At 56.3% G+C, this 22,626-nt stretch overlaps 1 protein-coding gene across 3 annotated transcripts; it reads right to left on the minus strand.

The window, feature by feature from the left end:
• Window positions 1–1,886: 1,886 nt before the first annotated feature.
• LOC120395096 (RING finger protein 112-like) lies at window positions 1,887–16,824 on the minus strand. 3 transcript variants are annotated; one of them, XM_039519254.1, is made up of 15 exons: window positions 16,727–16,824; window positions 15,490–15,795; window positions 11,143–11,358; window positions 10,594–10,731; window positions 10,172–10,276; window positions 9,810–9,860; window positions 8,663–8,719; window positions 7,883–7,969; window positions 6,971–7,100; window positions 6,686–6,816; window positions 6,426–6,479; window positions 4,624–4,698; window positions 4,054–4,329; window positions 3,501–3,773; window positions 1,887–2,997 (listed from the first exon to the last, which is right to left on the minus strand). In XM_039519254.1, exons 2-15 carry the CDS (start codon window positions 15,736–15,738, stop codon window positions 2,428–2,430), a joined length of 2,412 nt encoding a protein of 803 aa, XP_039375188.1. In that variant the 5' UTR covers window positions 15,739–15,795; window positions 16,727–16,824; the 3' UTR covers window positions 1,887–2,427. The 3 variants fall into 3 exon arrangements, with proteins under 3 accessions (XP_039375188.1, XP_039375187.1, XP_039375189.1); XM_039519253.1 differs by having other exon boundaries at window positions 6,971–7,103; XM_039519255.1 differs by lacking the exon at window positions 16,727–16,824 and adding an exon at window positions 12,751–12,802 and having other exon boundaries at window positions 6,971–7,103; window positions 15,490–15,567.
• Window positions 16,825–22,626: the final 5,802 nt, after the last annotated feature.

Here is a 22,626-nt window from a genome sequence, read left to right on the forward strand (position 1 = left end):
CGGAGTGTCACCCTGGCGCATCCAGCCCGGATCCACTGGACACGGACTGAACTACCAGGTCCCATAGGGACACGATGCAGCAGCTGGAACGATTTCAACACAGGATCCACACTGTGCTTCCTAGCACAGCCCAGAGCTACAGCGGTAGTGAAAGCAAGACTATGGCCGTGGCTACACGACCAAATTAAATCGACCTAACTGCCGTCAGCCTACAGCCACCGCGGTAATTGCATCACTTGTGCGTGGCTACACTCTGCTCCTGGTGTCAAGAGTGCTCGTCCTCACCAGCATCGCTTGTGTCGGCTGTACTGTCAGTGCAGGGCATTGTGGGAAGGCTCCTGGAAGCCAGGAACAGTTCACGTAAGCAATGCAGTGTCTACACTGACACTGCGTCGACCGAACTACATCGCCCTGAACTCTACGCCGCTCGCGGAGGTGGAGTTGTTGGCGCAGTGCGGGGGGTGGGGGGATTTACACTGGCGGAAGCGAAGTCTAAGGGTAGATCTTCCAGAGTGAGGTCGACTTGAGCTTCCTTGTGTCACCCTAACTCTGTAGTGTCACCAGGCCTGTTCCTGAAAAGAGCCAAGAGTCAGCGGTTGAGGCAAATGGCGTGTAAGGGTCATGGACACCGAACGGTTACACGTGTGAGCCCTGTGGTCTGACCCCCGCGAGAGATGCAGGAGGGAGGGGTAATTGACCAGCCGCTGCGATGGAATCTACTGGCGAGCAAAGGCAGTCGACTGAGCATGTCCGTGCGTCATTTGCGAAATAGCTGCAGGTCGTTTGGGGACATTGGGGTAAACTTGGACTAAGGTTAGTACTTGGGGCCCATATTTTTGAGCATCCTCCGCGGGGAACCCACACGGTACAGAGCCCCGGTGTGGGGTCACTGTGATGAGATGGATGTTGGCCAAGGCAGGGCGAGAGCCCTGGGCAGAGCTGGAGGGGCTTCACCTCCGTGGTGGGAATAGCTCTCTGGGTGGTAGAGACGTGGCTGGTACATAAACCCCCCGACCCTCTTGTATCTCGAAGAGCTGAGCTGAGAGCTTGAATTGCCTTGGGTGGGCAGAGCTCACCAGGGGGCCAGTTGTCCAGCCCAGGACAGGTAGAGCAAAGCAGCAGCTGGATTCAGCCGTAGCCCGACAGTGTCCAGTGGGGAAGCCGCCAGGGGCGAGCCATTGCACGTACTGCATCGGGAGCAGAGGAGTTCACAGCAGCGTCCGTGGCAGCCTAGTATCTCCGGCGGGGCCTCCCTGTCCTAGCTGCTGGAGCCGCGACTGCTGGGCAGGTGATAGAGCCCAGGGCTGCTCATGGACCAGAGACCCTGATTTTCCTGAACTCCCAGAAACTCAAACTGTGAGCGAGGAAACTGGGGAGTCGCGAGCTGCGGGTGGGGGGCAGAACAAACTGGGTTCAGGGTCCAACGGTTGGGACTGTGACTGATGCAGCCTGAGGTACACGGGGTGGGAGGCGTTAATCTGTAAATATACGTCCCCAGTTCAGCCCGGCCCTTCCCTTCCCTTCCCTGCCCCCAGCAAAGCTCATCCCTTCAAACCTCGGCACTGGCGAGTGGGTGCAGACCTGCCTGCAAAGACGCCCAGCGTGGTGACAGGGTCCCAGACAACTGGGGGGAGAGAGGGGAGGGGCTCGACCTGGAACAGGCTAAAGTAGCTGCCTCACCTAAACCCAGCTCCTGTCATCTCGGACCAACACAGCTGGGCCTCCCCTTGCCGACTCGCTGCCCCTTTGCTTCAGCCGTGAAGGATACAAGGGCATCCGATCCGCTGACCTTCTCCTTCTACCCCCCGAAAGTCTGTTTGGCCCAAAAGTCAGGAGCCCGTTCGCCTCCCGCCATGGTTTGTTCCCCAGCATGAAGACCCCTTATATTTGTGTGACCTCCGTATGTCAGGGGGGCCTGCATGAGGCTGGATTCCAAAGTTGAACTGACATCAGCCAAGGTGGGCTGACAAATGTACCTCCGATGTCTGGCAGGAACTTGTCTGCTGGCCCTGCCTTGATTCAGACTTGAAAACGGGTTTTCCACAGGTACATATACGCGTAACTCCTCACCTCATGACAGGGCCGACATTTCACACTGATATTAACACCGTGAGTTCCTGGGATGCAGTTGATGCATTACAAGACAGTATTTATGGCAAAATACCATGACATAACAGTGGTGGGTTAGGTGCAGCGAGTTTGTCAGGCCAGTTAGGAGTTGCTGACACAGGGCACTGAACCCTCTGCCAACTGGTACCGCTGGGCCTGGGTGTCACACAGACACTGGAGGTTTTCAAGAGTGGGTTGGACCAATGTCCCTTCTTAGAATCTGTGGGTGATGACTGCCCCAGTCTGGAGTGGTTTGTGGCTGACGTGTCTGGGCCACGCTACAGCCCCGTCACCCCTAGATTGGGGGAGGGGCACTGTTCAGATCAGGAGGGCCGTATCAGACAGCTCCTCATGGCCATCCTTCCCTTCCCCTTGGCTGGCGGTGGCCTCGGCCCGGTTGATATCCTTCTGGGCGATGTTCCCACCAACTCCCCCTCCCACGCCCCCACCCACGCACATCCCAGCCATGGCGCCCGTCCCAACACCAATGGCCACCGCCTCAGTCATGCCGAGCACCACAGCTGCTTCAGCAGCAATGGCAGCAGCAGTAATTCCCGCAGCAGCAGCTGCAGCCACCGGTGCCAGGACCAGCACCCCTGCAGCAGCGCCCGCAGCAGCACCCGCCGCAATGGCAAAGTTCTTGAAGCGCTTCCCGTAGGCCTCCAGGAAGGCCTTGGCCTCCCGCGTCAGCCCCGCCTTCAGCTCCGTCAGCTGGGCCTCTTTCTTCTGCATCAGCTCCACCTCCAGCTCCGTCCCCCGGGCCTCTTCCTTTGGCAGCATGTCCTTCCGGCACTGCCCCAGCAAGTGCCCACGCTGCTCTGCGAGCTGCTCCGCCATCTCGCTCGGCCTCACCTTCAGGCATTTAACTGGGTTCCTGGAATCCCTGTCCTGCAGTAGCAGCGAGCGGAGACAGCCAAGAGTATTAGATGTGGCAAGTGCTGCACAGACCCTGACCAAGATCGGGGCCCTTGTTGTACAAACACCCCCCAGCTGAGATCAGGATCCCATCGTGCCAGGCACTGCACAGATCCCACAACTCAGATTGGACCCCCCGTCGTGCCAGCTGCTACACAGACCAATCCCCCGAGTGAGATCGGGGCCCCACTTGTGCCCGGCGCTGCACCCCCCCATGAGTGAGATTGGGCCCCCATGATGCCGGGTGAGGCACAGTTCTCTGGACGGAGATCAGGGCTGCCATCATGCCAGGTGCTGCCCAGAGCCCCCAAAACTGAGTTGGGGCCCCCCAGTGTTGGGACTGGAGTCTCTGATCTCTTCAGCCACCCTGGGAGCTGGAAATGTGAACTCCCACCTCATCCCCAAAGCCCATAGCCCGGGATGGTTCTCGGAGGTTCCTCTGGTGGGAGGCACAGCTCCCCCTCCCCCCCATTCACCTTCTCCTTCAGAAAGGCAGCGTGGCCTGCGCGGGCTCTGTCCATGGCTCTCTGGTTGGTGGCATAACACTGATAGCGCTCTCCGTAGGTCTCCAGGAAGGTCTCGGCCTCCCGAGTCAGCTCCAGCTCCAGCTCCATCAGTAGGGTCTCCTCCGGCCCCTTCATCTCCTCCCGGCACCGCCCCAGCAGTGACCTGCGCTGCTTCGCCAACTGCTGCACCATTGCGCCTGGATCCACCTTCAGACAGTTGTCCATGCGCTGGGACAGACTGCCCTGCATTATGTGGAAGAGCAGGGGGGCCCGAGGCTGTTAGAAGGGGTGGGTGTGTGAACCTGTCTCACCCATGAACTTTCTGGCTACAGCACAGCAACTTCCCTCCACCCCCCTGACCAAGGTCACAGCCCCCATTGTACGTGGGTTGGAGTCTCCCATCTCTGCAGCCACCCTGGGAGCCGGAGATATGAACTCCCATCTCCTACTCCAAAGCCCAGAGCCTGGCTGGGATTTTTCCCAGGGGTTCCCCTGACTGGGGCACAGACTCCCCATGACTCACCTTCTCCTTCAGAAAGTCAGCATGGTCTGTGCGGGCTCTGTCCATGGCTCTCTTGTTGGTGGCGTGATGCTGATAGCGCCTTCTGTAGGTCTCCAGGAAGGTCTTGGCCTCCCGAGTTAGCTCCGCCTCTAGCTCCATCAGCAGGGTCTCCTTCTCCAGCTCCTTCATCTCCCTCCGACACCGCCCCAGCAGTGACCTGCGCTGCTCCACCAACTGCTCCTCCATTGCGCCTGGATCCACCTTCAGACAGTCGTCCATGCGCTGGGACAGGCCGTCCTGCGTTGAGCGGGAGAGGAAGGAGAGAGAAGGGGGTCCAAGAGGTTAGAAGGGGCGAGGGTGTGACCCCGTCTCACCAATGGCTCCTCTGGCTACAGCACAGCAACTTCCTCACCCTCATGACTGGGATCAGGGCCACTGCTGTGCTGGGGTTGGAGTCTCCCATCTCTGCAGGCCCCTGAAAGCTGATATGAGGTCTCCTCTCCTGTCACAAAGCCCGTAGCCCACAGGGTTGGCTGGGATGTTTCCCTGCGGTTCCCTGGGCTGGGGGCACAGAGACACCCCCGGACTCACCTTCTTCTTCAGAAAATCAGCGTGGGCTGCATGGGCTCTGTCCAGGACTCTCTGGTTGTGGAAGGTGATGACCATCTGCATGGGGAGGACACGGCCGGGGTGAGCTGCAGTTTGTGGGGCCCCATCTCCACCTAGCAACTGCAGCTTCCACCACAGCAGCCTCAGGTAACAGAGCGACACCGTTAGCCAGTGTGGCAGCCGCCTGGGGCTTCTGGCAGCACCACTTTTCAATTTGATGCCCACAGCAGCCCAGCCTTGGCTCCCTTCCCTGCTCCGACCTGCACTTTGCACTTGTGGCACTTTCCTGTAGCCGAGGAGTTTTGGAAACCCCTGTCCCAGCCAGGCTCCGCCTGAGGCTAATGCCCGAGAGAGTATCAGTGTCAGCAGCTCTCACAGGTCTGGTGGTATTTAGGTTTTTTTATTGATCTCCAGGAGGCAGGTGAATCTCAGCTCTTGTTTGGGGGTGGGAACTGGGTTAAATCTTCTTGTGGAGGTGCAACGACTCTGGAATAGTCTCTGCTCTGCAGCTATTGTGGAGTAGTGATTCTGCTATAGCTAGGCCGCTCGATTCCCCCCATGCCGAGAAGCTCCCCGCATCCAATTCTCCTCAGGTGATCTGAGGCTGAGGCCCAAGGGAACTTCCCAGACCATGTCGAAGGGTCTGTCTATGCTGGGTCCTGCCTTGCTGCGGGGGAAGACGGCACAACTGTGACTTGAAGGGCTCGGAGGGGGCTTTGCTGGGATGCTGCCCGGCTGGCAGATCAGACCAAAGGAGCCAGGGCAGATGTTCTGCTCAGCCAGCCTGATTCACAGCTCCCCAGAGGCCCCATGACACCAGGTGGAAAGGTCTGTGCTGCCGGCCACCATATAGGGGGTGGGCTGGGGGGTTATGGCTGGAGTAAGCTGTGCTGTGGCTATGCCCCAACTCCCCGAATAGCCAGCGAACAGAGCCCCTGAATCCACCTTATCCTGCCCCCTTCCCCTGCCACTGCATGTGCCTCCCATGATGCACCAGGACATGATACATGCGCCAAGAGAAGAGATGCTGGGGCATCATGGGAAATGTGGTTCATGGGATGCCTGATTCTCCTCTGTACCCCCAGCACTCAGTTCAGACTACGCCTCCCATGCTGACCTACAGCTATGATGCACCGCACCCTCACCCAGAAAGGATACCTGGGGCCTGATGGGACATGTAGTTTGGTTGCCCTAACCTCCCATCCTCCTCTGTAGGCTGGTCTCATGGGAGGTGCAGTGCAAGCTGCAAGACCAACCCATAGAGGAGGATGAGGAGCCTGAGCTACAATCCCCATGATGCAGCAGCAGGGACTCTCCTCTTGGGGAGAGGAGCAGTGGTGTCTGGTACCTGCAGTGCATCATGGGATGTGTAGTCCAATCAGGTGCCCAACCAGTAGAGGAGAATGGAGAACGTGAGGCACAAGAACTACAATTCCCGGGAAACTCCAAGTTTTCTGCAGGAAAAACACCCCCATTTTCAGATCTGCTCATAAAAATTCCTCTCATTTAAACACTAGGAGGAGTTCCCTGGGGATGAACAGGATTTGGGGCTATGGGTCTCAAGGATTGGAGACGTGTCCGTAGGTGGCATAAACAGTCTAGCACCAGCTGCCCTCCAGGCTAGTGAAATTCTTCTACCCTGGAGTCCAAGAAAATAAGATTTCACCCAGACTCTTCTCCAGTCACCTCCAGCAGCCTGGACCCAGTTCCCAACATTGCCCCAGCGCTGGTATGGATGGGGGAAGGAACACACCCCACAATCGAGTCAGAGGCAGAGACGGTACCTGACAGGGGGAGGCGAAGCCAGAGCGATGTCTCTTCATCACATCAGATAAATTCTGCAAAGGAACCAAAAGAAACCATCACGTCACAGACTCCACAGGGCTTAGAAAGGCTGAGAACATGGGGATGGCTCGCCTGGTGCTGAGATGCAGCCACCTCTGGGGTGGGGCAGCTGGGGATTTGGGGGTATTGGGGTCATCACTGACTGCAAGGAGAGAGCATCCCCTTCCTGCTCCCTCCAGCACAGCTGGCCGGTCCCCACCTTTATCTTGGCAGCCAGCTGTGTCCCGGTGAGTAGCTCCCCATGCCGGTCCCTCCGGACGTGTCGACTGGCTGAGCTCACCAGGGCGGTGACATAGTCCCTCAGGCTCTCCCGGAAATTTGCTCTCATGTCTGCAAAGGGGAGAGAGACGGATGATGGTGGGGGAATACAGGGCCTGTCTGATCCCCCTTCTCTCTACCTTCCACGCACAGGCAGGAGCAGCACCCCAGTCGCATTGCCCGGCGCATGGCAGGGGGCTCAGAGCCGCTGTCCCGGATCCGTTACCTCTCAGGGTTCCCTCACTCCCCGTCGTGATCTGCTCGCCGGGGAAGGGCATCAGGTAACAGCGGCTGCTGCTTCTGCTCAGCACTTCCAGGGCCTTGGGGTGTTTGCAGGGGGTCTTTGCCTTCAGCATCTGCTGGAGCCGGGGGAGTCGTTACATTGACACACAAACACCCGTGTTAACACCAGCCAGACCTGCTGGGCAGTCAGAGAGGGTCTGAAGGAGCCCGGCCTCGTTTGTGTAGATGTTGGAAGGGGAGCAGTGAACGAGGCAGGGGATGGCAGGAAGCGAAAGGAGTGTCTGTCAGTCCCAATCCTCCCAACCCCAGGTCCCAGGCTCTGCAGACTCCTTATCCCACCCTGCTCCTTTCCCTCCCCCTGGCCTGGTTTTTCTCCCCTCCCCTTTGCAATCAAGCTGCTTCCTCCTCCGCCCTGCCTGGGCTCATTGAGTGTAGGGCAGCGACAGGTGCCCGGCCTGGAGCAGCGATTGCCGGGAAAGTCCAGCTTTGCCTCGGCAGCCCCCGGCTGGAGGTTGCTCACTGTGGATGGATTCTTTGGAGACGTCAGCGGCTAAACTCACGCACAGCGTTTCTCTACCGTGTTGTACTGGTGACCCCCTTTGGCCTTAAAAGACAATTTGGACCCTTGTATTTAAAAAAAATGGTGACTTCCACCTTAAGCTGGGACTTCACCTTCAGCTCCGGCTGCTTTCCAGGGTCCCCTGTGGTGTGGGGCTCTGGACGAATATTCTGCTTGCCACACCCGGACTCCAGCCCTGCACTTGCGACCCCCCCCAAAACCCATCACACAATCTCCTGGGGTCTCAACTCCCCCAGGTTGGAAACAATGGAGCCCATCATCCCTTAGAGGGGAAAGGCCCCATGTCCCATTCCTCCGTCTCTGATTCCCAGTCACCTGTCTGATGAATCTCAGATGCTCCTCGCCACCCTCAACTCCGAGGACCAGGGAGCTGCTCCAGTCCCGCACCAGCAGGTCTAGTTTCTGCAGGGGAGACAGGAGGGGAGTGAGGGTCTCTGGTGGTGGGGGATGCTGGGTTGGGGAGAACGTTGATGTCTGGAGGGAAAACCTCAACCCCTAGGTAATGTGGAGGGAGTGCATGGGGCAGACACATGCTCTGAAGTGGGGGAGGGGTCTTCAGTACCCAACCATTTGACAGCATCGTCATCAGCCAGGTGAAGTAAGTCAGTGGGCGCTCGTCAAGAATAGCTGACCACAGCTACATCCCTGGTCATCCGAGAAACCCCATCTGAAGAGATTGGCCACACAATTGCCCTGTCCTATTAGGAACCAGCTCAGGTGCCTGGGCAGCTCAAAAAGTGGTGGACCAATGGTTGGGTCAGTGATTAATGACGGTCATCACTGACCACTCATTGCACTGAGCTGATTCCACCCATCCTGCATAATTGACCCTAACGGGCGTCTAGAAGACAGGGGAGCTGGTGGGTGGCTGAAGAGGTCTGTGTACAAAGGCAGGTCACTGTTCTCATGGATCTTGGCCAGCGCCATGACGGAGGCCCCCACACGGTGAATATGGGGTGGTGCTGTGTTACTAAGTATTGGCAGCCGCAGCAAGGGAGTTACACATAACGTCCCTATCACAATGCACACAGGGGAGGGGTGCAGTGTGGGGATACACGCGGCAGGGCGGGTGATTTGGGGGGGAAGCCGTCTCACCTGAATGGGCTCCAGTCCGTACTCTTTTCCCACCTCTTCAGCCACATGTACAAACATCTGCAGAGCAAAGAGAACGGGGGTGGGGGATGTGACTGGGGCATGGGAGGCACTTACACTGGGGGGTCATCCTGCAGGTGAACAGAAAGGGGCCTGATTGCCCCCCCACCATCCCCATCTGAGACGCTCCCTCCACCTATCGCAGAGAGCGAGGCCTAGTGAGTGCAAAACAGAGCTGGAGAGAGCGGCAGATATTTTCCATGGGGTGGAAAGAGAAGTGGGATGCACCCGGCCAGGAGGGTGGTGGGGGAGGCCATGGGACACAAGGATCCTCCAGATCCTATGCCCCACAGAGGAGCAAGTCTTGTTCCAGGGTTCCCCCCTTCACTCCGGGGCGCTCCGTGGAGGTGGGGGTGGGTCAGTGAGCCCAATGTGAGGTCGTTTCCCTGAGGGGTTCCTGAGACGTACCCTCCCACCCCCAAAACCACCCTTGCCTCAGGCTGACAGACGCCACCAGCACCGTTTGCACAGGCCCGGCGCTGACACCATGTCTCTGCTCCCACCTCGAACGATCTCGGTCACGTGGCGATTACTCGAGCTCTCCCTGGGCTGCTGTATCTCCTCATTAACCAGGTTCCTGCCAGCCCCTGGACCCAGGGCAGTGTGCACAGATAAAAACCCTTCCAGAGCCAACCCCTCCCCTGCACAGAGAATCCCCCCGGGGTGCAGTGCAGGGGCAGGACACGCTCTATGTCACAGGCGGCAGCGACGTTGCTAAGGGTGAGAGTGCAAGGAGCTCACCCCGGCGGGGCTGGGTAAGAGCCTGGAGAGAGGAGCAGAGCAGAGCAGGGGGCAGAGCGACCGCCCCAGGCTCTGGCCCAGCAGTTTCCCACCGAGGGCGGAGCTGGGCTGGAGGGGAGGGAGGGGTCCTAACACTGGCCCAGTGGCCCACGCCGGACACCTGGGAGCAGAGAGCCAGGCTGGGCCGTGCGGTGACAGTGCTGAGTCCAGAGGCCCACATGACTGTGGGAGAGTCGGTTTCTCTGGGCCTCAGTTTCCCCACAGGACCCCTGGGGAGGGATAATAACCCTGTGGGGCTAACGGGAGACCCTGGCCTGGCCACGTTCTGCGTCGCGATGCCCGGCCTCACCTCCAGGTATTCGAGATCCGGGTCCTTCACCTCACTCAAAATATTCAGTATCTGCAAATAGTCAGGAGACAGACGGAGCTACAGCAACGAGCAGTGACGGCCGCCCCAGGCCACTTCCCAGCCACGGAACCCGCCCCGAGCACAGCGCCCCCTAGTGCCGCACGGGGCATCGGGGCCAGCCCTGACCCCCAGGGGAGAGCGCCCCCTGCTGAGCCCTGCCCCACTCCCTGCAGCACAGCGCCCCCTAGTGCCGCACGGGGGCATCGGGGCCAGCCCTGACCCCCAGGGGAGAGCGCCCCCTGCTGAGCCTTCACCCTGCTCCCTGCAGCACAGCCCCCCCCCCCCCCCAGGAACCCCCCAACCTGGTAGGAGCTGAGCAGCATGGACATGGCAGAGAGTTTGACGCTCGTCTCCTTGTTCCGTTCAATGTCCATGGAGCCCTCGGTGTCGACCAGCAGCACGGCCACCTGGGGGCCAAGAGTGAGAGCCCCAGGTCAGCTCCCGGCTTCGTCCAGCCACCCACGGCCCCTCTGCCCCCGGAGCTGCCCCCTGCCCAGCCCCCCTGGCACCTGGCAGCTCGTTCTCACCCGCCCCAGTGCTAGCTCCCTCCTCTCGCTCTTCTCCATTCCCCCCTGGGGCCTCCTTCCCCACGTCTCCATCCCTTGTTCCCTCTTTATTTCCCCCATTCCCTCTGTTCCCAGCCCCCACCCTGTTCCCCCTTCCCCTTCTCCCACCTCCCATGGCCTCCTCCCCCTCCCTCTGCACCCCCAATGCCCCCACTCACCTTCCCCCCCTCGGCTGGGACCCAGAAGGGCTGACTCCAGGCCCACACCCCTTTGGTAACTCGCTGCATGTCCGCTCGCCACTCAAACCCCTCCAGGGGCTCGTCCTCCCGGCCCATCCATGCCCCGTCCCTCGCGTCCTGCCGGACAGGAACATGGAGGGGCGGGGTCAGTGCAGGGGGAGGAGAAGAGTGACTGGTCCCCCCACACCTCCAGCCTGTAAGCTCTGGGAGGGGGCTGGGGGGTAATTGTACTAGGGTGGGGCGGGGAGGAACACGTGGTGATACGTGTGCTCAGTTTCTGACAGATAACCAGAGAGACACAGACACGCTGCATTCCAGACAGACACACAGCCAGAAAGACAGACGTGCTCGGGTTCAGACAGACAGACGGACAGACAATATTATCAGACAGTTCCAGGCAGACAGGCTGACAGACATGCGATGGGGGGGGGGTGTGCTCACAGACCCGTGTGCAGCTCTGACCCCCCATCAGGGGGCAGGATGGGGCCGCTCACACCCCAGCTCACTCCTGTTCCCGTTCACACTCACCAGGCTCCGGAGCCGGCGCAGCAGGTAGTTCAGCAGGAAGGATTTTCCCCGGCGCTTCACCCCGACGATGGACACCAGGCAGACGGGGGCGTCCCCCACCCCACCCTGCTCCAGGCAGCGGCTCAGGGCCTCCTCGTCCAGGATCAGGTTCTCTTCCTCGTCTAGATGCACCAGCTGCACCGGGCGCCCCATCTCCGGCGGAGTCCCCGGCCCCTGCTGCAGGGAGAGAGCAGGGTCAGAGCTGGGACCCGACCCCTGAGCCAGCCAGTCCCTGCCCTGGGGCTGGATCAGAGGCAGCGCTCCCTGGAGGGGAAAGGCCCCTAGATTCTTATTGGGACACATGGAGAGAGACTGCACCAGGCTGGGGGAGATGTTTAAAGAAATGGAGGCTCAGGGGATCTTCAGTGGGATTCTCCCTGTCCCCAGAGGAGGAGAGCGAAGGCGAGACACGATGGTGATAACAAACAGGTGGCTCAGGCAGTGGGGCTGAGGGGGGCTTGGGGATGTTCGACCACTGGGAGGCGCTCACGGACAGAGCACTGTTCTCATGGGAGGGCCACCACCTGCGTGGGGAGGGGGACAGAGTTCCGGGATGGAGGTTGGCACAGCTGGTGAAAATGGATTTAAACTAGGAACCCTGGGAGCTGCTCTTGGAATCTCCAGGCCTGATTCTCACACTGAGCGGGAAGCAGATCACATCGGAGAGGGCGCAGCAGGGCAGAAAGGAAGGCCGGGGGCAGAAGAATGGACAAGAGGAACAATAGTGCCACGGGCACCGACACTGAGAGTCAGGCGGCCGATACCGGCGGTAAAACGACTGCATGTAACTGGGTGTGAAATCTGAGCAAAGGCAAGCGGAAGCAGTGAGGTGTCTGCTCAGCAACGCCAGGAGCCGGGTGACAAAAGGGAAGGAGCCAGAACTATGGGTGTGGGACGGGAAACCAGCCATGACCGGGGTACAGGAAAGAAAGAAAGAAGGCTGAGGTGGCGGAGCAGCATTGTGTGTTCATGACGAGGTGGAGGGGGAAGAAATGAGAAGGGATGAAATGGGTAAAACAGAATCTGTTTGGGTCAAAATCACTGTGGGGAAGAAACCTACCAGAGGCACCGCTGGGATAGTGTCTGGGGTCTGCTACAGACCCTCACGATCCAGTTTGAATATGGATAGAGACCCCTTTCATAGTCTGAATGAAATAGCTATCACTGGGAATTGTGTGAGCATGGGAGACTTTAATTTTCTGGTCAGAGATTGGAGAAGTGCTGCTCGTCATGGCAGCAGCCAGAGAATCCTGGAGGTGACACAGCTGAGAGATTTTTTCATCAGTGACCAAAGCAAGAAGAGGTGACGCCAGTTTAGATTTAGCCTTGGTGAGTAGCGAGGGCCGCACTGAAGAACTGGCTGGAGAGAGCAGCCTTGGTTCGAGTGACCGTGAGCTAATTCAGTTTAACTAAATGGAAGGATAAACCAGAACCGATCGGCAGCTGGGGGTCCTGGATTTCAAACGGGCAAACTGGAAAAATGAAGGGAATTAGGTAGGTGTGACATTCTGAGTGTAATATAATATCTCGCTGAAAGGTGACAGGGCCAGAAAGAGTTAATCAACTCACCTCACCGACTGACCTGACCCATGGGGGAACCTTCAGGACTGGTTGGGTAGATCTGTAAATGAACAGAGCTTTGAAATGCAGCCGGCATTGTTAGAGATCTCAAGGGGAGATGTTTGCTCAGGGCTTGCGATGTCAGCAAACAAGTCTTGTCTATCGCTATAACTTTAATTCAAAGATCAAAAAAGGAATATTAACATTTATGATGATACTTGAGTGAAATAGTATTAGTGTCTATGTGCCTCGTTGCAGGTTGTGGTAACCTGTATCTGAACTGTTTAATGGATAACTTACCCTGTGCTAATTGCCAGGATGTTTGGAAGGAGAGTTCAGCCTATTGTTTTCTCAAGTGGAAAGGCTGCTGGAAATGTATAAGAACCTGGGACACGATCCTGCTTCATCTCAGATCTGCTTTGGGTTTCAAGAGGGGGAAACCTTAAGCCACAAGGATTGAGATCCCCAGTCACTGACTGGAGCCACCCTGAATATGGACATTGGATTATAACCTCTGGACTATTCCTAAAAGGACTTTTGGCAACTACAAGCTCATCTCTGCTGTGTATCTGAAGCTCAAGAATTGAATTCAAGTCTGTCTGTAGATTAATCTTTTAACCAACACTCTCGCTCTTTTCTTATTTAATAAATTTTAGTTTAGTTACTAAGAATTGGCTGTAGCGGGTATTTTGGGTAAGATCTGAATTATAATTGGACCTGGGTATGTGGCTGATCATTTGGGATTGGAAGAACCTTTTCTTTATATGATGAGAGAAGATTTTCAGGAATCATCATCATATTGAAGTGTGTGTCTGGACAGAGGCCTGAGGCTGGGCACTTTAAGGGAATTGCGGTGTTTGAACTTCTGAGTAACCAGTGAGATACTAGAGAAGCTGTTCTGTGCTGGTTGGTAAATCTAAGTATTGGAATAACCCCCAGCTTCTGGGGTTTGTCTGCCTTGTTCTGGTTGCAATTCACCCTGATTGAGTGACCTCAGCTGGCTCCCACAGGCAGCACCGTCACAGTAGGGAAGTGACCTGGCCTGCAAAGCTGAAGGATCTGGATGTGGAGGAGGCTTGTCAAAGATGCAGGAACTCTCTGGAGTCTGCATCCAGGAAGAAGCCCCTAGGGAAGGGTTGCTGACCAAACTGGATGAACCAGGATCTGAAAGAGGTGATTCCGTGTAGGGATAAAGTGAGAGCTGCCAAAGGCCAAGCAGAATTTGAACTTGCAAAAAAATTAAAATCAACAGGAAAAGGTTCTTGAGCCTTATAAAGAAAAAGAAAAGAAGGAAAGAAGAAGTGGGACGGCAAAGCGCTGAGGGTGGGGTGGAGATAAAAGATACAGGCTGCGTGGGCCAGCACCTAAAGGTATAACATGGCCTCAGATTGTAATAAGCGTAATGAGAAGCTTGTGGCAAGGTGGCTACTGAGAACAAGAATACGGGAGTAGAAATTGTCCCTGAATTGGCTGAAATGGAAGCCAGATTCAAACAGCTTAATGGGGCCAAACTGGGGGGCCTGGATCATCTCCATCCATGAATATTAAAGAACATGGCACATGAGATTTGTAATTAATCTGTAAAGGTCAGGGGTTGTATCTTGGGTCCTACCAAATTCACAGCCATGAAAAACATGTCACAGATCGTGAAATCTGGTCTCCCCCCTGTGTAATCTGATCTTGTGTGTGCTTTTACCCTAAACTACACAGATTTCATGGGGAAAACAGCATTTCTCAAATTGGGGGTCCTGACCCAAAAGGGAGGTGCAGGGGAGGGGTTGCAAGATTATTTTTGGGGGGTCACAGTGCTGCCACCCATAATTCTGCGCTGCCTTCAGAGCTGGGTGGCTGGAGAGCGGCGGCTGGTGGCCGGGAGCCCAGCTCTGAAGGCGGCGCCCTGCCAGCAGCAGCAGCACAGAAGTACGAGTGGCAATACCACACCTGCCATCTTTACTCCTGCGCTGCTGCTGGCAGCGGCTCTGCCTTCAGAGCTGGGCTCCCGGCCAGCAGCCGCCGCCCTCCAGCCACCCAGCTCTGAAGGCTTCAAGACTGAGCTTGATAAGTTTATGGGGGGATGGGATGATGGGACTGCCAACCACGGCATGTAGCCGATCTGTCACTGCTAGCAGCAAATATCCCCCACGGCCAGAGATGGGACACTAGATGGGGAGGGGTCTGAGCTACTACAGAGAATTCTCTCCTAGGGGTCTGGCTGGTGGGTCTCACCCACATGCTCAGGGTCTAGCTGATTGTCACATATGGGATTGGGAAGGAATTTCCCTGCAGGTCAGATTGGCAGAGACCTGGCCGGGGTGGGGGGGGAAGGGGGTTGCCTTCCTCTGCAGCATGGGGCACTGGTCACTTGCATGTTTGAATTAATGTAAATAGTGGAGTCTCTGTAACCTGAAGTCATTAAACCATGATGTGAGGGTGTCAGTAACTCAGCCAGAGGTTCGGGGTCTATTACAGGAGTGGGTGAGTCAGGTTCTGTGCCCTGCACAGGAGGTCAGACTAGATGATCATGATGGTCCCTTCTGCCCTGCAAGTCTGAATCTGTGCCCCATTCCCCACCCTTCTGAGCCAGCCAGTCCCCACCCTGGGCCCAGATCAGGGCTGGCGCCCTCTAAAGAGGAAAGGCCCCTTGTCCCATTCCCTGATCCTCTCAGCCAGCCAGTCCCTGCCCTGGGGCTGGGTTGGACCCAGCATCCCCGACAAGAAAAAGGTCTTTTCCCCCCTTTGTGGTCTCACCGGCTCCGTCTCTTCCTGCAGGTGCTCAGTGATTTTCTCCACCAGGTTTTTGACGCGTGTGTCTGGGATCATCCTGCCCGTGGAGCAGGGAGACTGGCACTCGGGGCAGCGGGGCCCCTGGGCTGAGACCTCGCTCCAGTGAGTTGAGAGGCAGCCCCGGCAGAAGCTGTGGCCGCACTCGATGGAGACGGGGTCATTCAAGACATCCAGGCAGATGGAGGAGGTGACGTTCTCCCGGAGTTGCTCCATCCCAAGATGCTAGAGCAGGATGCTGGGAGCCAGGATTCCTGGGTTCTGTTCCTAGCTCTGGGAAGGGAGTGAGGTCTAGTGGTTGGGCGGGGAGCTGGGAGCCCGGACTCCTGGGTCTATTGTTAGTTTTCACCACTTTGCTGGGTAAGTTTCCAGTCGGTTGCTGTGTGCTGGCCACTCCCATTTTTGGGCAGGGCTGGCAAGTGTCTCTCTGCTCCTGGGGTTTTGGGATTCCTTGGGGACCCAGGAGTGCAGAGAATGACACAGCCCTTGCTGCCTCCCCCCCCCCACATCGCCCCAGCTCAGCCCGCTAGAAGCACCTGACCCCCCGGACTTGGGGTCAGCCGTGGGGTGAGACTGTTCGAGCTGGTCAAGGGACCTTGGAAATGCCAGCTGCTGTTGTTCCTGTTCTTATTAGAGGGGGGCTGCCTTGGGGCATCCTGAATTGCCCCCCTCCCTTCCCCCCCCGCTTACAGGGCACTGGGGCTCCTGGACAAAGTGCATCTGGCCAGAGCAAACCGTGCCAGTGCCCCTGATGTCTGACCCACAGCCCCTGCTAGCCCAGTGCAGCCCTGCCCCCCCAGCTCTGCTGGTGCCCCTCACACCCGAACCGCAGCCCCTGCGAGCCCAGCCCTGACCCCCAGCCCTGCAGGTGCCCCTCACTCCCGACCCGCAGCCCCTGCCAGCCCAGCTCCCCCCAGCTCTGCCAGTGCCCCTCACTCCCGACCCGCAGCCCCTGCTAGCCCAGCCCTGCTGCCCCCACAGCCCTGCTGGTGCCCCTCACTCCCAACCTCAAGCCCCTGCCAGCCCAGCCCTGGGCTCCCCGGCCACACAGCTCTGCCGGTGCCCCTCACTCCCGACCCACAGCCCCACCCCCAGCTCAGCCCTGCCCCCCCCAGCCCTGCCGGTGCCCCTCACTCCCGACCCGCAGCCCCTGCCAGCCCAGCCCTGGGCACCCTCTTCCCACAGCTCTTCCCCTGTAGCTCACCCTGATGAGCAGAGTCCAGCGCAGACCCAACGGTTAATTCAATGTCTCCGTTTGTCTCTGGGTTTCCCCCTCTGCCTCCCTGGCTCTCCACGTGTCTGTCTCTGCACAGAGCCCGGCTGCTCCCTGCTCAGTTTCACTTTCACTCTCATAGAATCACAGAATCTCAGGGTTGGAAGGGACCTCAGGAGGTATCTAGTCCAACCCCCTGCTCAGAGCAGGAGCAATCCCGATTCCCCAACTAAATCATCCCAGCCAGGGCTTTGTCAAGCCTGACCTTAAAACACCTCTAAGGAAGGAGATTCCACCACCTCCCTAGGGAACCCATTCCAGTGCTTCACCACCCTCCTAGTGAAAAAGATTTTCCTAATATCCAATCTAGACCTCCCCCACTGGCACTTGAGACCATTGCTCCTTGTTCTGTCATCTGCTACCACTGAGAACAGTCTAGATCCATCCTCTTTGGAACCCCCTTTCAGGTAGTTGAAAGCAGCTATCAAACTGGAACGGGTACAAAGAAGGGCCACTAGAATGATCCAAGGAATGGAAAGCCTGTCGTATGAAAGGAGACTTAAGGAGCTCGGTTTGTTTTCCTTAACCAAAAGAAGGTTGAGAGGAGATATGATTGCTCTCTTTAAATATATCAGAGGGATAAATACCAGGGAGGGAGAGGAATTATTTCAGCTCAGTACTAATGTGGACATGAGAACAAATGGATATAAATTGGCAGTCGGGAAGTTTAGGCTTGAAATTAGACGAAGGTTTCTAACCATCAGAGGAGTGAAATTCTGGAACAGCCTACCGAGGGAAACAGTGGGGGCAAAGGACCTCTCTGGCTTTAAGATTAAGCTTGATAAGTTTATGGAGGGAATGGTTTGATAGGACAACGTGATTTAGTCAATAGGTCAATAACGTGCCACCACTGGTAATTAGTACCGAGGGTCAATGTTGGGATATTGAAAGTCTTTTTCCAGAGGGTATGGCTGGAGAGTCTTGCCCGCATGCTCGGGGTTCAGCTGATCGCCATATTTGGGGTCGGGAAGGAATTTTCCTCCAGGGTAGATTGGAAGTGGCCCTGGAGGTTTTTCGCCTTCCTCCGCAGCATGGGGCAGGGGTCGCTTGCTGGAGGATTATCTGCTACTTGAAGTCTTTAAATCACGATTTGGGGACTTCAACAGCTGAGTCAAGGGAGAGAATTATTTCAGGAGTGGGTGGGTCAGCTTTTGTGGCCTGCATCTTGCGGGAGGTCAGACTAGATGATCATAATGGTCCCTTCTGATCTTAAGTTCTATGATTCTATGATTCTTCTCTTCTGCAGGCTAAACAATCCCAGTTCCCTCAGCCTCTCCTCATAAGTCATGTGCTCCAGCCCCCTAATCATTTTTGTTGCCCTCCGCTGGACTCTCTCCAATTTATCCACATCCTTCTTGTAGTGTGGGGCCCAAAACTGGACACAGTACTCCAGATGAGGCCTCACCAGTGCCGATAGAGGGGAATGATCACATCCCTCGATCTGCTGGCAATGTTCCTACTTACACAGCCCAATATGCCGTTAGCCTTCTTGGCAACAAGGGCACACTGCTGACTCATATCCAGCTTCTCCTCCACTGTAACCCCTAGGTCCTTTTCTGCAGAACTGCTGCCCAGCCATTCGGTCCCTAGTCTGTAGCCGTGCATGGGATTCTTCCGTCCTAAGTGCAGGACTCTGCACTTGTCCTTGTTGATCCTCATCAGGTTTCTTTTGGCCCAATCCTCTAATTTGTCTAGGTCCCTCTGTATCCTATCCCTACCCTCCAGCGTATCTACCACTCCTCCCAGTTTAGTGTCATCTGCAAACTTGCTAAGGGTGCAGTCCACACCATCCTCCAGATCATTAATGAAGATATTGAACAAAACCGGCCCCAGCACCGACCCTTGGGGCACACCGCTTGATACCGGCTGCCAACTAGACATGGAACCATTGATCACTACCCATTGAGCCCGACCATCTAGCCAGTTTTCTATCCACCTTACCGTCCATTCATCCAGCCCATACTTCTTTAACTTGCTGGCAAGAATACTGTGGGAGACTGTATCAAAAGCTTTGCTAAAGTCCAGAAATAGCACATCCACTGCTTTCCCCTCATCCACAGAGCCGGTTATCTCATCATAGAAGGCAATTAGGTTAGTCAGGCATGACTTGCCCTTGGTGAATCCATGCTGACTGTTCCTGATCACTTTCCCCTCCTTTAAATGCTTCAGAATTGATTCCTTGAGGACCTGTTCCATGATTTTTCCAGGGACTGAGGTGAGACTGACTGGCCTGTAGTTCCCTGGATCTTCCTTCTTCCCTTTTTTAAAGATGGGCACTACATTAGATTTTTTCCAGTCATCCGGGACCTCCCCCGATCGCCATGATTTTTCAAAGATAATGGCCAATGGCTCTGCAATCTCATCGGCCAACTCCTTTAGCACCCTCGGATGCAGCACATCCGGCCCCATGGACTTGGGCTCGTCCAGCTTTTCTAAATAGTCCCGAACTACTTCTTTCTCCACAGAGGGCTGGTCACCTCCTCCCCATACCGTGCTGCAGAGTGCAGCTGTCTGGGAGCTGACCTTGTCTGTGAAGACAGAGGCAAAAAAAGCATTGAGTACACTAGCTTTCTCCACATCCTCTGTCACTAGGTTCCCTCCCTCATTCAGCAAGGGGCCCACACTTTCCTTGACTTTCTTCTTGTTGCTCACATACCTGAAGAAACCCTTCTTGTTACTCCTAACATCTCCGGCTAGCTGCAACTCCAAGTGTGATTTGGCCTTCCTGATTTCACTCCTGCATGCCTGAGCAATACTTTTATACTCCTCCCTGGTTATTTGTCCAATCTTCCACTTCTTGTAAGCTGTTTTTTTGTGTTAAGACGAGCAAGGATTTCACTGTTAAGCCAAGCTGGTCGCCTGCCATATTTACTTTTCTTCCTACACATCGGGATGGTTTGTTCCTGCAACCTCAATAAGGATTCTTTAAAATACAGCCAGCTTCCCTCGACTCCTTTCCCCGTCATGTTATTCTCCCAGGGGACCTTGCCCATCAGTTCCCTGAGGGAGTCGAAGTCTGCTTTTCTGAAGTCCAGGGTCTCTGTTCTACTGATCTCCTTTCTTCCTTGTGTCAGGATCCTGAACTCGACCATCTCATGGTCACTGCCTCCCAGGTTCCCATCCACTATTTCTTCCCTGTTTGTGAGCAGCAGGTCAAGAAGAGCTTTTACCCTAGTTGGTTCCTCCAGCACTTGCACCAGGAAATTGTCCCCTACACTTTCCAGAAACTTCCTGGATTGTCTGTGCACTGCTGTATTGCTCTCCCAGCAGATATCGGGGTGATTAAAGTCACCCATGAGAACCAGGGCCTGTGATCTAGCAACTTCTGTTAGTTGCTGGAAGAAAGCCTCGTCCACCTCATCCCCCTGGTCTGGTGGTCTGTAGCAGACTCCCACCACGACATTACCCTTGTTGTTCATACTTCTAAATTTAATCCAGAGACTCTCAGGTTTTTCTGCAGTTTCATACTGGAGCTCTGAGCAGTCATACTGCTCTCTTACATACAACGCAACTCCCCCACCTTTTCTGCCCTGCCTATCCTTCCTGAACAGTTTATATCCATCCATGACAGTACTCCAATCATGTGAGTTATCCCACCAAGTCTCTGTTATTCCAATCACATCATAGTTCCTTGACTGTGCCAGGACTTCTAGTTCTCCCTGCTTGTTCCCCAGGCTTCTTGCATTTGTGTATAGGCACTTAAGATAACTCACTGATTGTCCCGCTTTCTCGGTATGATGCAGGAGTCCTCCCCTCTTGCACTCTCCTGTTTGTGCTTTCTCCCAATATCCCACTTCCCCACTTACCTCGGGGCTTTGGTCTCCTTCCCCCGGTGAACCTAGTTTAAAGCCCTCCTCACTAGGTTAGCCAGCCTGCTTGCAAAGATGCTCTTCCCTCTCCTCGTGAGGTGGAGCCCGTCTCTGCCTAGCAATCCTTCTTCTTGGAAGACCATCCCATGGTCAAAGAATCCAAACCCTTCTCTCCGACACCATCTGCGTAGCCATTCGTTGATTTCCACGATTCGACGGTCTCTACCCTGGCCTTTTCCTGCCACAGGGAGGATAGACGAGAACACCACTTGCACCTCAAACTCCTTTATCCTTCTTCCCAGAGCCACGTAGTCTGCAGTGATACGCTCAAGGTCATTCTTGGCAGTATCATTGGTGCCCACGTGGAGAAGCAGGAAGGGGTAGTGATCCGAGGGCTTGATGAGTCTCGGCAGTCTCTCCGTCACATCCTGAATCCTAGCCCCTGGCAAGCAGCGCACCTCTCGGTTTTCCCGGTCAGGGCGGCAGATAGATGACTCAGTCCCCCTGAGGACAGAGTCCCCGACCACCACCACCACCCTCCTCCTCCTCCTCTTGGGAGTGGTGGTCGTGGAACCCCCATCCCTAGGACGGCGCATCTCATGCCTTCCAATCAGTGGAGTCTCCTTCTGCTCTGTTCCCTTAGATGTATCATCCACTCCACCCTCTGCCCTAGTACCTGCGGAGAGAACATGAAAACGGTTGCTCACCTGCATCTGTGTTTCTGGTACATGGATGTTTCTGGTACTCTTTCCTCTTCTGGAAGTCACATGCCGCCAATTATCCTCGCTGGCCTTCTCTCCCCGCTGCGTAGCCTGCTCTGAATCTTCAGAACATTGTGCCTGCTGAAGCTGATCCTGACGTCTATCCAGGAAATCCTCATTCTCTCTTATGGAACGCAGGGTCGATATCTGTTTCTCCAGACCTTGAATCTTCTCTTCCAATATGGAGATCAGCTTGCACTTCGTACAGACAAAGTCGCTTCTATCCTGTGGAAGGAAGACAAACATGGCGCATCCTGTGCAGGTCACGACAGCGGATCGCTCAGCATCCATAGTCTCTTCCTTCTAAGAGACTCCTTACTTGTGGCAGAAGCTACTCAGAGAAACCTGCAAGAGGGGGGCCTCAGTAGGCTCTCTCCAGGCGAACTCCCAGGCAAACTCCTTCTGTTCACCTCTCTGCTGTCTTTTTATAACAGTCAGGCCCAGCTGGAACAAAGCACTCCCAGGTCACTCTGGTCAAACAGGCAATCAAACAATCAAGCACACGGTCAAACTGCCAAACTGTCCCCTCAACAGACACTCAGATACTCACCAGCGCAGTCCCCCTAATGCAGCACTTAGCGTACCTCTGCTCAGAGGGATCCCAGGCAAACTCTCTAGTTCTGTAACCAGAGCCATGAGCCCGGCTGGGCTCTTGGGGCGGCTCCCTGGAGCCGGTTGGTTCTGCAGGGCCCCAGTAGCTCTGGACGGTGAACGGAGCCGAGTCCTCGCTCCAGTTCTCTTTACCCAGAGGCCTCCCTGCCCTGCAGGATGCCCCACGTGGACTCCCCTCCTAACCCTGACGAGTCTGGGCCCCGGGTTCACCCCAGTCTGGCCGTGGGTCGCTCAGGAGAGGGACCAGGGCGTCCCCACCCCGGGGCGCTCGCTCTGCTCCGGCCGCTTCCCCGACCCACTGGCCTCTGCAGTGAGTTCAGACCAGCCGCCGTGGTGAGGAAAATAAGGGGGAAGCGGGAAAAGTTAAAGGAACAAGGGGCCCCACCCGAAGGGCCCAGGGCGACTAGAAACAACCATCTCTGGGGCTGAAAGGAAAGTCACAGGCTGCTCCTCACACGTCCCAGCCGCCTGCCCCGGCCCTGGCTGCGCTGCGGTGACACCACGGGACAGACACTCGCTCTGGCGGTGCCCACACGCCCTCAGGCGCTGGCTCCGTGGGAGCGCCGGGGCTGGAGCACCCAGGGGGGAAAATGCTGGGTGCTCAGCCCCTGCCGGCAGCCCCCCTATCAACACCTCTGCCTCCCCCCAG

The sequence above is a fragment of the Mauremys reevesii genome, unplaced genomic scaffold (genome assembly GCF_016161935.1).
Source record: "Mauremys reevesii isolate NIE-2019 unplaced genomic scaffold, ASM1616193v1 Contig94, whole genome shotgun sequence".
Lineage (NCBI taxonomy): Eukaryota > Metazoa > Chordata > Testudines > Geoemydidae > Mauremys > Mauremys reevesii.